The sequence below is a fragment of the Brachyhypopomus gauderio genome, chromosome 7, assembly GCF_052324685.1.
Source record: "Brachyhypopomus gauderio isolate BG-103 chromosome 7, BGAUD_0.2, whole genome shotgun sequence".
NCBI classification, from domain to species: domain Eukaryota; kingdom Metazoa; phylum Chordata; class Actinopteri; order Gymnotiformes; family Hypopomidae; genus Brachyhypopomus; species Brachyhypopomus gauderio.
The window spans coordinates 23,686,605-23,701,226 of NC_135217.1; the positions used below are offsets into that span (position 1 = coordinate 23,686,605).

Sequence of the window (14,622 nt, forward strand, 5' to 3'; positions counted from 1 at the left end):
CACATGTTTTAGTTTAGTAGGCACAGAGCCCAATATCAAGCCACTTGTTAAATTCTGGAAGACTCTGAGCATGTATACTCATATTTTATGATAATTTCAGAAGACTCCTAAAGGACCACCTGAGCTGGACCAGTTACCTGAGTGCTACGTATTGGACTCACAGTCATAAATGCTTATGTCCTATGGTGTAGGATGTGTTTCACACGTCTTCTACAGAGCACGGGTGTGATGTATACAAATATACATTCCCTAGATGCTTCAAATCTGATAAGGTCCTAATATCTTTAAAGTTATCATTAGTATTGTTAGTGTTACAATATCCATGCCGATTATCTTGGATAAATGGAATACATTTAGTTTAATTTAAATTTAGTTCCTGGATGAATTCTGGTCTTCCTAAAATGTTGTGACACTACTGATCAAAGATGGTGGAGCATGTGCGGTATTCTGTAACTTAAATATCCCATAAATAAGTGCTCTGTTGGCCTAACAATTCTGTGAGTGGCCAGAATCACCCAACTCTTAAATGCAAGGTTTATGTTCTGACAGATGTGACAAACTTTGAAAGCAGATGCAGAGAGAGAGAGATTTGGACTTTTGATGAGCACAACAGAAAGGCATAATAAAGAGCACATCTGTTGTACTGTTTAAAAAATAAATGTATATAGTGTTAGATGACTTTAGTATGCTGTTCATACTCTTTGCCAAATTAAATTAGATTGGTTCAATAACACGGCTCATCTGTTCTAATGGTTTTACCATGGGCATGACTTGATCAATGTTTGCCCACAGATTTGTTCTTTGTTCTGTATTTTCTGAACTCTATAACGTCCCGTTTTCAAAATATGGGTGCTCAATATAATGTGCCCTTTCACTTAAGCAGGTCACTCTCCTTCAGCACTACAGCTGTATCCAAAACCTGGGTGTGGAGACTCAGTACTGGAGTAATGCAACGTGTGGTGAGGGTATGACGACAGGCTGTTTCATACCCTGCTAACTGAACATTACCCCTGTCTGTCCACCATATGATCCCTATTATTTAAGATAGAGTTTGAAAAATGGAAGACAGGCATTGCATTCAGGCATTTTGTTTGACTTGCTATGCATTTGAAATAAATGGGAAAAAACCCACACGTCCCTCAAATTTTGGCTTTTTACAGCAGTACAGCTGTTTTTATGTGCAGCATGGTGTGCTCAAAATACAAAGTTCCTAGAGGTAAATGTGAAGTTGAAAAGAATTGAAAGAACTTGATTGCCACAAATTCCAATATTATATAGGAGATCGAATAAATCAATTACTGTCCTTACTGAAGCCCAAGTGACACAGTCATCAGACCTTTAACAAGTCTGACCTTCACAACAACCTGCGTGTTACATTTTATTGTCTCCGACAGTCAGAAATATGTATTCTCTTAAACCAGTAGGCATGGTTCCAGTGCTCAGGAAACATCGGACATAATTCAAAGACAGGTTTACTAAATTTATTACATAAAAAGCAATGTGGTATGTGGTGAATGAATCTTCTACGAGTCCATAATTTTAGTAGCAAGTTGTGTTTTCTCTTCTTTGTAGCCCCTTAGGAGCTGGTTAAGCAGATTCAGTTCATTCTCACGTCTGACGGGAAACAGGGGAGGGAAAGGGTTGCCTTTGTACTCCAGTACAGCCATGACAGCACGGTCCAGGTTCTCTCGGTTGGGAATACGTGCCATGTGCGTGTAGCCACAAGAATGGTTAGCAAACCTTGGAGCAAGAACTTCGAAAAGCTTTGGAATCAAATCTTTCTCCTGAAATAGACAGATGCATGTTGGTTTCTTCAAAAAACATTATGCTGTATGCAGTAATGTACTTATCGGTTTTCAGCACATACCGTAAGCCAAAAATCAGCCATTTTCATCGCCTTCTCGTCAGTGGCTCCTTTTTTGGCGTAGTCAATCAACTAAAAACACAAACACACACACACGTGTTGCATTTTTGCATATGCATTTTTTTTGCAAATGTCGAAATTAGTCAAAACATTTGTGAGAGAATGATTGCAACAACTATAAGTGTTTTAAGACTCCTGGACTGAGCTGCCGAGGTGATGTTATACTTATGACATGACAATTCAAAATTAAAACTGTACACTGCAAGATGTAAGTGAAATAGATGCGGATGATGTTGATACACAGGCAACAGAAGTCATAGCATGTTAAAATCATCATAGCATGATTTTTGGTATTGTCAAGATCACGTTTCAAGTTTTCGTTCTGTAGATTTCGAAGGATTTTACTGCTCTCTTCTGGCTCACGCCGGGATCACATTGTGTTACTGGTAAGAAAACGTAATTTAGCTATAAAGCAAACATTGTTTTGGCACAAAATCTGAGTATATATATATATATATATATATATATATATATATATATATATATATATATACACACACATTATATTTATGAGCAACTGCATTTTTGAGGATTTGCTGGAAGATTATATTATGTTGAACATGGCATTACCAAGCAGAATTTGTTAGCTAGCGTTATCTTGCTACATTAATGTAGCTAGCTAGCTCGGTCTTACCTTTTCAGCATAAAATCGAACCTCGTCGGCTCGGGCTCGAGTAGTCTCAATCCTTTCGTGCCGAACCAAACCCGTGAGAATGTTCCGAAGCATATTTATTCTGGACTCAGGACCAAGACCCATTTTACGGGCCACTCGTCCATGAGAGATGAGTGCTCTAAGAGTGAGGTGCATTTCGCAGATGAATCGTGAAGGACACTCTAGCCCAAATTCCCACCTGCTATCTCAAGATACTTATTTTGTAGATATGCAAATATAAATAACAGTTCGCTCTCTTACAGTGAGATATCAATACTAATGTATGGTTTATTTTTGCTATATAATCTAGTTAACCTGTGCATATGCCGCTTTATAGGACATAGATCTTGTCCGTATTATCAAGAAGTGAAACAAACCACTAACAATAGAAACGTCCGGTCACAGCATATTTCAAAATAAAAGTATTTAATATACTTCACATTGTTCTTTCAATACGCCGGCATTACTCAAAGCTATAGGCAAAATATACAGTACTACAAAATATTATACAACATTTTAAAACATATTCCTGGAAGTTACCTGTGTCAAATTCTATCAAACTATAGATATAGCATATTTATGCACATTCAAATTCCCACAAATGTTAACATACACAACAAATTAGCACATTTTTGATTAAGGAATTATTATAAAACTGATTACCTTGGAATAATATATTTATTACATTGATTAGTAATTGTGATCAAGACAGCCGACCTGGTTCAATCAATCTGGTTGAATTGACATTCAATCATGAGACCTGGAAGTAGACAAAATGTTACACTCCCAAAAAACAAAAAACAAAAACACTACCAACAACAAGAAACCATGGGCAAGACTTCTATTGCTACAAATCAATTACGATTCAATCATGAGAGAAAGAGTCGTGCAATTCAGATGTTAGCCAAATTAACAAGGGCTGATCTGAATGTTGATGAACCAGAACAGTTTGATGGTAAGTGTGCTACTGGACATAGACGTACACGATGTGAAGGAACTATATGTGAGGGGAAGGCTTTCATCCACATTCACAGATAATTATCTGGTGCTCAAGCATTGTCAAACAATGGCTCCAATCACAACATCAATCACAACTTGAAATGGATTAAATAAATGAGAAAAGCCAAATACAACACATACTATCTGAGACTGCTATCTATTACTGTGGTGTATAGTGGACAAATTGTGTGGTTCAGCTCTGCACAATTGATGCAGCCACTGACTTTGTGTCAAATTACCATCAGACAGTGTTTTAGCATATAATTAAGCAAAAAGCATAAATAAATACGGGAAAAAAGGACTCCTACTTAGAAATCATGGAGGGGTCTGAAATTTTCATCTTAGGTGCATATCCACTGTGAGAGACATAATCTAATTTAAAAAATCCAAAAATCATGTATGTTTTTTTTTTATTTATCTGTGTTTTACTGTTGCAATTTGAACACCTGCCAATCAGAAAACATTCTGGCCCTCAAAGACTTGTTAATCTGTCTCTAAAAAGTCCACCTGCTCTAAAAAGTCTACCTGCAAGGGGGTGGGGGGGGGGACTTATTTTAACAGGTGTTTAAAATATTTTATTTTGTTAATATATTTTTGACGCTGTCCCCCCACTTATTTTAACAGGTGTTGCTCTTGCTGAGACTGTTACGTCTAAAGCTAGGTTTATACTTGACGCGTTAGTAATTCGCCAACCACTGGTGATCGATCGATTGCGATATAATACTTAATACCCCCCCCCCCCCCCCCCCAGGCTCAACAACTTACACTCGCCATCCCGCCACACCCAAGTCGACCCCTCACTTATTTTTTTAGGACTACACCACTGATGTCCACTAACATGGCTAAGACCAAAGAGCTGTCCAAAGACACCAGAGACAAAATTGTAGACAAGGATCAACAAGGCTGGAAAGGCCTATGGGGCAATTGCCAAGTAGCTTGGTGAAAAACTGCTCCAACTGGTGGAGCAATTATTAGAAAATGGAAGAAGCTAAACATGACTGTCAATCTCCCTTGGATTGGGGCTCCATGCAAGATCTCTCTTCGAGGCGTAGCAATGAAAGGTGAGGAATCAGTCCAGAACTACACAGATGGAGCTGGTCAATGACCTGAAGTATACTGGCACCACTGTTTCCAAGGTTACTGTGGGTAATACACTAAGGCGTCATCGTTTAAAGTCATGCATGGCACGGAAGTTTCCCCTGCTTAAATCAGCACACGTCCAGGCCCGTCTTAAGTTTGCCCATGACCATTTGGATGATCCAGAAGAGTTATGGGAAAAAGTTCTGTGGTCAGATGAGACCAAAATAGAACTTTTAGGTCTTAATTCCACTCACCGTGTTTGGAGGATAAAGAATGATGAGTACCATTCTCAAAAACACCATCCCTACTGTGAAACATGGGGGAAGCATCTTGCTTGGTGGGTGTTTTTCTGCACATGGGACAGGACAACTGCACTGTATTAAGGAGAGGATGACTGAAGCCATGTATTGCGAGATTTTGAGGAACAACCTCCTTCCCTTAGTTAGAGCACTGATGATGGGTCATGGCTGGGTCTTTCAACATGACAATGACCCAAAGCACACAGCCCGGATAACCAAGGAGAGGCACCATAACAAGAATATCAAGGTTCTGGAGTGGCCTAGCCAGCCACCCTTTAAACTCAGCTCATACTCAAACTCTGTGTTTCTCAGCGACAGCCCAGAAACCTGGCTTATCTGGAGAAGATCTGTGTGGAGGAATAGGCCAAAATCCCTGCTGCAGTGTGTGCAAACCTAGTGAAAAACTACAGGAAACATATGACCTCTGTAATTGCAAACTTGCAAAGTCAGATGGTGTTAAAATACTTATTTTCCTCACTGTAAATATAGCAGAATTATGGTAGTACAATGAACCCAAAATTTATTTGTGTCTTCTATGAGGAATCAGGTGGTGCTCTCCTGTTTTGGGTCTTTTTTGTGCTGAAAAGAAATTACCATCGATTATGTGACATTAATTAACTCAGAGAACATCAGTTTTCTTTGAACTCATTAGTGATGCAGTTCTACACACTGTAATATTAAAATTGTCTCAGGCTTCAGAATGGATTGGAATTTGATTAAATTGTGTTATTTGAGAGCACCCTGTTATTTCATTTTCATTTCTTTCGTGGAAATATAAAGCAGACTGAGGCAGATTGAGGCAGAGGATGAGAACATGACCAGGTGCCGAGAGACTGATAGGTCTCCATGTGGAAAACCTACCCAAGGTCATGAAGATTACAGGATTTAAAACAACAGATGCATACAACTAACACTGTCACACACTGTAACACGTTTACCCCTTTAAGTGAAACAATAATTCTGAAGTGACATTAAAATATTAAAAAAACATGCATTAAATAATTCATTAACTGGAAAATTTTGTTTTAACAGGGCTTCCAATAGGGTTTTAACCACAAAAAAAACAATCTAAAAAGATATTGTTATAACAAGTTCAACTCGAAAATCTTTTGGGTGAGAAAAATATCGGGTGGCTTTTTGTTTTTTACTTGATTACTGAATTATTGCTAAATGTTATATATTAATTACTGGGAAAGTTATGATAGCTTTGGAGTTTTGGATTATGATAGTGGGCGACAAATCTTAAATCACAGTATTGTGCCTGAGAATTGTGTAAAACTGTATATTCAGCACTCACTTCACATACACCTATTTTGCACCTCATTCTCTCTGACCATTTGAGTGACATTTCATAGATCTCAATTTCAACAAGTTTTGTGTGATACAACATTTATATTTACACTTTATTTTAAATGCAAGTTCAAGTTTATACTTTGAAAATTGAAAGTAGTGGAGTATATGTACATTACTCATACATGTACAAAAATAAGAATGTAATAAATTGAATACATGAAGTAAATACATTTATGGCATTCCACTAATTATTTGGAAAAAAACACCTGTGTCATCAGAATTCAGTTTATTTTTAGGTGCTGAATGTTGATTGGTGATTCTGGGATTGCTGGTCTGCATAAATATGAGTGAAGTGGCATTCTCATCCAAAGTGATCACACAGGAATCATGAGGTCTCTGGCTTTGCTTTTGCTTGTAGGAGCTGCTTGTAAGTATGAACTTCACAGATGCAATAGCACTGAATGCTTCAGCAATCAAACATATCAAACCTCTTTGATCTGATTTCATAGAGAGCACTTGTGTATCAGAATAGATTCAGAGATATATTTAATCAATTTTGATACACAAGTGCATTGAATCCACCCTGAAATACAACTATAGTGAATTTGTTCTTACTAATTGTGACTGTGTGCAGTTGCTCTGGATGATGACAAGATTGTTGGTGGCTATGAGTGCACCCGCAACTCCCAGCCCTGGCAAGTCTCTCTGAACGTGGGCTATCACTTCTGTGGTGGCTCTCTGATCAACGAACATTGGGTTGTGTCTGCTGCCCACTGCTACAAATCGTAAGTGATATCACTCATGACTCATAGGGTAGTCAACATGGAACATTATAAGGGTAGGAATCTAACGCTAGTCTTGTCCCCCTCCAGTCGCATTGAGGTGCGTCTGGGTGAGCACAACATCCAGACAACTGACGGCTCAGAGCAGTTCATCTCCTCTTCCTTGGTCATTAAAAACCCCAAGTATGACTCCTGGACCATCGACAATGACATTATGCTGATCAAGCTGAGCAAGGCTGCCTCCCTGAATGAGTTTGTGAAACCGGTTGCTCTGCCCACATCCTGTCCCCCTGCTGGCACCAAGTGCATCGTCTCCGGCTGGGGGAACACCATGAGCTCCAGTAAGTTAAGGCCTCAGGATGCTTCACTCTGGAACATTTACTGGTAGAACAAAAATCTTCTTGTAGTCAATCTGATTGCATTTTTTTCTGATGTTTATCTACTTTCATCTGATTATAGCTGCAGACCAAAACAAGCTGCAGTGTCTGGAGGTCCCCATTATCTCTCACATGAACTGTGAAAACGCCTACCCAGGCATGATCACTAACTCCATGTTCTGTGCTGGCTACTTGGAGGGAGGAAAGGACTCCTGTCAGGTATCCTGGGACCCTGCAGCAGCACAGTGGCCTCTCTATTGACAACCAACCAGAACCTGCCTTGGTTTATAGGGCTTTCTACACTGTATAACAGTGTCTCTCTCTCTCTCTACTATCATCCCTCTTTCAGGGTGACTCTGGTGGTCCTGTGGTGTGTAACAATATGTTGCAGGGTATTGTCTCCTGGGGCTATGGCTGTGCTCAGAAGGACCAACCTGGTGTCTATACCAAGGTAAAATAGAATATTGTGTGATTACAGTATGATTAAACATGCTGAACAGCACATATGGTAAAAGATTCTCCTCATTAATATATAGTCTGAGACTATACAGTTTAATACCAGAACTCAGATAATATGTACTCAATACAGTCTTTCATATTTACACAAAACGTTAGTGACTTTTTTGTATTCATACAGCTTTAATACTAACTCACTTTAAAATGACTTTCCTCATTACAACAAAATACAGGAAACCACCATCTGCCAGTTCACTTTAAAGTTGCATTTACTCAATAGTCTTTTCTAATTATATAAAAGGTCACAGTGGTATTTGTGAACATGTTGCATATAATATGTAACAGTGTTACTTGTGAATATGTTGTATGTAATTTTTTTATTTCATTGTATGTAAAAAAGCTATTAAGAATAACTCACGCTAATGCACTACTTGAAGACTGGAAGTATTTTCCTTCGTAAATGCTAAATGTATCTTTTAAACTCATTTTTCAACAGGTCTGTATTTTCACCAAGTGGATTGCGGATACAATGAAAACTTATTAAATCCACCCCAGAACATCACAGCAAAACACCATGTTGTGTAATGCTGTACAACAATGGAAATGATGAAAATAAATAAATTCTATTGTAATGAATAAACATCCTCTAGTTTTTGTGTGTTTGTTTCATGAAACATTGGTTTAATTTTCATAGACATATCCAAAAGTGTGTGCAAATTCTAACATTGTCTGGCAGGACACCAAAGTAGACACTAAATAATTGTAATTGATAGTTCCGCCCCTCTGTCATTCACACCCTTGTCGTCGTCTACACTCTGTAGCTCCATCCGAAATGCCATACTTCCCTCCTATTCAGTAGGCCAAAGCTGCACGAGATAAGGTGTAGTGTGTTCAAATACACAGTAGGCATTAAACAGTAAGCGAAAAGTACCAGGAAGGCCTATTGAATCGGGTGCCATTTTGAAGTATGCGATTACTGCACACTGGCCGCAGCTAGAGTTCTGACCAGAACTAGAAAATTTCAGCATATTAGACCAGTCCTATCAGCCCTGCATTGGCTCCCAGTTAAATTTCGTATTGATTTTAAAATTCTATTATTAGCATATAAAGCACTACACGGGCTTGCTCCTGAATACCTCCAGGAACTTATTTCCTACTATGAACCCCCACGTCAACTAAGATCACAGGGTGCTGGTCTGTTATTAGTTCCACAAATTAACAAGGTAACAGCAGGGGGAAGAGCCTTTTCTTATAAGGCCCCCCAGCTTTGGAATAATCTTCCTAAATGTGTCCGGGACTCTGACACAGTCACAATCTTTAAATCTAGGTTGAAAACCCACTTATTTAGTCTAGCGTTTGATAATTAATATCCCCCTTAGATAAAGGTACAGATCCAGAGGTTCATAGACGAAGGGTTTTATGGTAGACTGGGGCACTGGTGCTGTCATCCTGTCACTGCTCGTGGTCACTCAAGTTTGTTGACAGTGCAGTGGACGGATGCCATTGTCTCAGAATGCCCCCAAGCCTATGTTACCTTCTGGTTCTGCCTTTTTTAGCTAGGCTGTAATAATTTAACTTAGTGCCGGAGTTGCTGCCACACTCCAGAAATGTTTATAATTTTACCTGTCCTGTATATGTCCTCATACAGAGCTAATTTTTCCCTGTTTCATTTCTCCACATGGCTGCCCGCCTGCTTGAGGAATAATGAGATGAGGAGAGACAAGCGATCCATCCTGGGCCGGCCAACTCCTGCCTAACCGGATGCCTACACCATGATGGACATTATTACATCTTTTATATTCTGTCTAAATGGACATTATTGCATCTTTTACATTCTGTCTACATTCTGTCTATATTGTTGTTGTTGTCATGGTGACCGGTGACGGCCAGAGGAGGATGGGCTCCCCCCCTGAGTCTTGGTTCCTCTCAAGGTTTCTTCCTCATGCAAAAAACTAGGGAGTTTTTCCTTGCCACTGTCGCCTTTGGCTTGCTCACTGGGGGCTAGGACTCGGCACTTGTAAAGCTGCTTTGTGACAACAACTGTTGTAAAAAGCGCTATATAAATAAAATTTGATTGATTGATTGATTGTCCTAGCCCCTAATTCCACTGGAGTCAGCTGTTTACAAATATTAAATACACGTATATGCTTAAATACTGAAATAAAATTTAATACCTTTTAAATACTTTTTAAAGACCTTCCAAAAAATCTTTAAGACCGCATGACCACTTTAAGTTGTAATCAGCAACAGATCTTTAACTTACAAAATTATTGTAATTGCAGTTTAATCTTTAAAACACAACCATACAACAAAATTCTGATACAGAATAAAGAAACAAAGGTCATAAGGATAAACTGAACCAGGGCTAGATATGTTAAAATATAACTTTGGTCATGACATGAAATAAGTAACTCTTAGCTATTCATCACCTAGGACAAGCATGTGTGTTATATTCGTTTATGTATAAATAGAGCATCTGTAGCTGCATGTGTGTTATGTCCGTTTATGTATAAATGCAACATCTGTAGCTGCATGTGTAATGACCACTATTGTAAATGTGCCATATTTTGTCAATTGTGATTTTTCACCGTAATTATAATTTGTCCCTCTGTTTTTTACCCATCTGTGCAGTTAGAACACACACACACTAGTGATTACTAGGGGGCTGTAGATCACACATGCCCAGAGCGGTGGGCAGCCCTAGCCCGGCCCCCGGGGAGCAGTTGGGGTTAGGTGCCTTGCTCAAGGGCACCTCAGTCATGGCCTCAGGTCTTGGAATCGAACCCACGACCCTCCGGTCACAAGACCAGTTTCCTACCACCAGGCCATGACTGCCCTACAATTACCCTATTTGGTCATTGAAGCAGTCAGACACTGGGGCTTGCTTTCCACTGTTTATTTTGAAACAGATTTTAAGATGCATTTATCTCCTCTTGGCCAATTTGTGTGCTGTGATGCTGAAGCAACACCCAGTTGGCTTGACAGACATGGTACCCTGCTTTTTTTTGGCTGGAACCCTTTCACTCGACAGGCTATCGCCCTCTCCGTTGATGGAGCCCCATCTACTTAACTGGGTTCAGATCTGGGATCCTCTTGTGTGCTCACACCTGTGCATCACAAAGCGCAAGCTTCTCTCTCTCCAATGGAACATGTCACAGCTCCCTCACTGCCTCAGATGAGCTGTACCCCTGGCAGTGTGTTTGTTTCTTGGTTTTCCACGCCTTTTGTTTAATTTGTTTTGTTATTGCTTTCACCTGTGTTGCATTTAATTCCTTGTTCTTCTTCTATTTAGTCCTCTTGCTTTTCTCCATAGTTTGTCTGTCATTGCATCTTGGCCATGTATGTGCGTCTGCGCTCACGCAAGAGTTGCTGGTAAAACTCTGCTAGATTAACCTGTTCCTGGTAATGCTCTCTTCCAGTAGTATTATTTAGGTTTTGCCATGTGTCTTTAATGTTCGTGTTTCTTTGAGGAGATTAATGTTTTTTTTTTTCATGTACCCGGTTAGAAGTGCTTACGTTTTCTGGAGTTGTTTTGATTTACGGTGCTTTGTTTAATTAGAGATGTTCTTTGTTGGTTCTTGTTTTTGTCGTTTCTTGCTTAAAGTTTAGTTGTCTGTAATTCCTGTGTTCTTTGGCATTCTACGTGATTCTTATATGTTTAAGTATTCATCTTGTGGGTGTTATTTTGGTATTTGTGTTGTCTTTGATTCGATTAGTTGGATTGGTCAAACTGATTTAGTCATTCGTTTCCTTGTGTCTTTGTTGAATATAGTTTTGATCCTGTGTTAATCTGAATAATTTTAGTTGTGAGTTTGTCCATGTATATCTTGATTATATCTTTTGCATATGTATAATAGCTTAGGATTTTTATTTACTGTTGTGTGTCGGGTTAATTATGCCTCATCGATCCCGGAAGGGTTCGTCAAGTGTTCGTGTGGGTTTTTCGTCTCTCTCCATTATTACAGAGATTTTAACCCCTTGTGTACCAAATAAAAGTAAGCTCTCTTCACAAATATGTTCGTCCTCCGGTTTTTGCGAGTTACAGACGTTACACCCCTCAAAATGTCTGTGCATGCCACTGTGGAGCACCTCCGTAGGGAGGCGCCCAGGTGGCATCCGGACCAAATGCCCGAACCACCTCAACTGCGCTCCATACCTTATCTCTAAGGGTGAGCCTGAACACCCTGCTGAGAGAACTCATTTCGGACGCTTATATTCGCGATCTCACTCTTTCGGTCACTGCAAACTGATCAAGCGAGAGCTGTAGGTCCTGGCCCGATGATGCCAACAGGACCACAAAAAGGAGACGCGGAATCCTGAGGCCACCAAACCGAACCCCCTCCACTACTTGGCTATGCTATAAAAGTCATGAACAGAATCGGTGACAAAGTGCAGTCCTGGCGGAGTCCAACTTCCACCGGGAACTAATCTGACTTACTGCCGTCCATGCGAATCAAACTCCTGCTCTGTTTGTACTGGGACTGGATAGCCCGTAGCAGCGGGCCCCATACCCTATACTCCCGGAGCACCCCCCACAGGAATCCCAGAGAGACACGCTCGAATGCCTTCTCCAAATCCACAGAACACATGGACCCTCTAGGACCCTCACAACAGTGAAAAGCTGGTCCAGTGTTCCACAACCAGGATGGAACCCACATTGTTCCTCTTGTAACTGAGATTCGACTATCGACCGGACACTCTTCTCCAATACCCCTGCAGAGACCTTACCGGGGAGGCTGAGGAGTGTGATCCCCCGATAGTTGGAGCACACCCTCCAGTCCCCTTTCTTAAAAAGGGGAACCACCACTCCGGTTTTCCAGTCCAGAGGCACTGCCCCCGATGTACACACAATGTTGCAAAGAGCCAGTCAGCCAGGACATTCCCACAACATCCAAAGCCTTAAGGAACTGAGGGCAGATCTCATCCACCCCCGGAGCCTTGCCGCCAACTACCCTGGTCACCTCAGCCCAACTACCCTGGTCACCTCAGCCCAAGTGATGGGAAAACCCCTGTCCGAGTTCCCCAGCTCTGCTTCCTCAATGGAAGACGTGATGGTGGGACTGAGAAGATAATGGAAGTATTCCACCGCCTAATGACATCCCCAGTCAAGGTCAGCAGATCCCCAGCCCCACTGTATACAGTGTTGGTCGGGAACCGCTTTCCCCTCCTGAGTTGCCTGACGGTTTTCCAGAAACTTCTTGGAGCCAATGGAAAGTCACTCGGACTGCCTCCGGAGTCCCATGAGTCAACCAGGACTCTTTCTTCAGCATGACAGCCTCCGTTACCCGAAGTGTCCACCATCGGGTTCAGGGATTGCCACCACGACAGCCTTGCAGCCACAGCTCCAGTCCACCGCATTGACAATGGAGGCGCGGAACAAGGCCCATGCGGACTTAATGTGTCCGGCTTCCTTCGGGATGCGGTCATAGCTCTGGCGGATGTAGGAGTTAAAGACCTTTTCTAACAGGTTCCTCTGTCAGAGGTTCCCAGCAAACCCTCACAATACATTTGGTAAATTTGGGTCTGCCAGGTCTGTCCAGCATCCTTGCCCGCCATCTGATCCAACTCATCGCTAAATGGTGATTGGTTGACAGCTCAGCTCCTCTCTTCACCTGAGTTTCCAAGACACACTGTCACAAGGCCGACGACACAATGGACCCGGTAGAAGTGGTGAGAGACAGGAGAATGAGGACTAAGCTAAAATACATGCTGAAGGGCCTGTCCCACCCCATGCACCACTCTCTGACTGCACTAAGCAGCTCCTTCAGTGCCCGGCTGCTGCACACTCGGTGCGTAAAGGAGAGATACCGCAGGTCCTTCTTTCCACATGCCATCACACGCTGCTCCCAATTACTTGTAGTTAATGTTTAACATTGCTACCACATGCAGAACAATGTGCAATCAATATGGCAAATGTGCAATATACAATACGTCTATGTGCAATATCTCACCATGCATCAGATTATTACATTTTTCTATATTTTTCAATATCATACATTTTGTAAACCTTTGTACATATAGATTTTTGTTTTAAATTTTTTATCTTAAATTGTTTTTATACTTCCTTTCTCTGTCCCTTCCTCTCTGCTGCTATAATATTTCTCCGATGCGAGATTAATAAAGGATTATCTTATCATATCTTAACTTATCTTACAATTACAAAAACAATCATCGAGCTGCAACCTAAGGTGTCCTGGTGCCACATGCACTTATGGACACCTCTGTGCTTGAACATGGTGTTTGTTATGGACAGACTGTGAAAAGCACAGAATTCTGTAGTGGAGACACCCAAGTATTTCTTCACTATCACCCCCAGAGAGGTATTCAATTTTCCAGCCCTTAAGGACACAACTTATGATATTATGATACAACTTATGATACATGTACTCAGTATTAATTGATTTTATCAGAATATATTTTACTACATAACTGATATTCTGCATCTAGAAATAATCTTACAGAAACACAAAGAAACAAATATCCACACTTCTAGTGACAGCTATATTTAAAATGTTTTGCCGACTCTCAAACTGTAATGCTAAGGTGACTAGACGTAGACGACATAAACACACGCCCAAAGGGGAGGGGTCAGGGGCTGTAGCGTGACATAAACAAGTGTTTTGAAGAGATCATCCTGAGATCCTGATTCTGCTCAGTTTTATTCAAAAAAAGATATCTGGAGACAACTCTCACCCCAAGGGATACAGGGATACATTTCCAGACAAAACACGACAAGACGTATAAAGACCCCGGCGAAAGA

At 40.8% G+C, this 14,622-nt stretch overlaps 2 protein-coding genes across 2 annotated transcripts; one reads left to right on the forward strand and one right to left on the reverse strand.

Annotated features, from left to right (window-relative positions):
• Positions 1-1,365: 1,365 nt before the first annotated feature.
• On the reverse strand, positions 1,366-2,962 carry mrpl17 (mitochondrial ribosomal protein L17). The gene is made up of 3 exons (XM_077012760.1): positions 2,559-2,962; positions 1,868-1,936; positions 1,366-1,784 (listed from the first exon to the last, which is right to left on the reverse strand). Exons 1-3 carry the CDS (start codon positions 2,730-2,732, stop codon positions 1,524-1,526), a joined length of 504 nt encoding a protein of 167 aa, XP_076868875.1. The 5' UTR covers positions 2,733-2,962; the 3' UTR covers positions 1,366-1,523.
• LOC143519380 (trypsin-2-like) lies at positions 2,229-8,495 on the forward strand. Its single transcript, XM_077012756.1, has 7 exons — positions 2,229-2,310; positions 6,526-6,674; positions 6,882-7,032; positions 7,120-7,370; positions 7,489-7,625; positions 7,756-7,857; positions 8,359-8,495. The coding sequence occupies exons 2-7, from the start codon at positions 6,635-6,637 to the stop codon at positions 8,404-8,406; spliced, it is 729 nt and encodes a 242-aa protein (XP_076868871.1). The 5' UTR covers positions 2,229-2,310; positions 6,526-6,634; the 3' UTR covers positions 8,407-8,495.
• The last annotated feature ends 6,127 nt before the right edge of the window (positions 8,496-14,622 follow it).

Bases quoted from the DNA above. Each gene is read 5' to 3' on its own strand.
- mrpl17 (XM_077012760.1), bottom strand. From the start codon at position 2,732: ATGCACCTCACTCTTAGAGCACTCATCTCTCATGGACGAGTGGCCCGT. The intron at 1,937-2,558 runs GTAAGACCGAGC...TTGTGTTTTTAG, and splicing joins TTCGATTTTATGCTGAAAAG to TTGATTGACTACGCCAAAAA. The intron at 1,785-1,867 runs GTATGTGCTGAA...TGTCTATTTCAG, and splicing joins TGGCTGATTTTTGGCTTACG to GAGAAAGATTTGATTCCAAA.
- LOC143519380 (XM_077012756.1), top strand. From the start codon at position 6,635: ATGAGGTCTCTGGCTTTGCTTTTGCTTGTAGGAGCTGCTT. The intron at 7,033-7,119 runs GTAAGTGATATC...GTCCCCCTCCAG, and splicing joins GCTGCCCACTGCTACAAATC to TCGCATTGAGGTGCGTCTGG. The intron at 7,858-8,358 runs GTAAAATAGAAT...ATTTTTCAACAG, and splicing joins AACCTGGTGTCTATACCAAG to GTCTGTATTTTCACCAAGTG.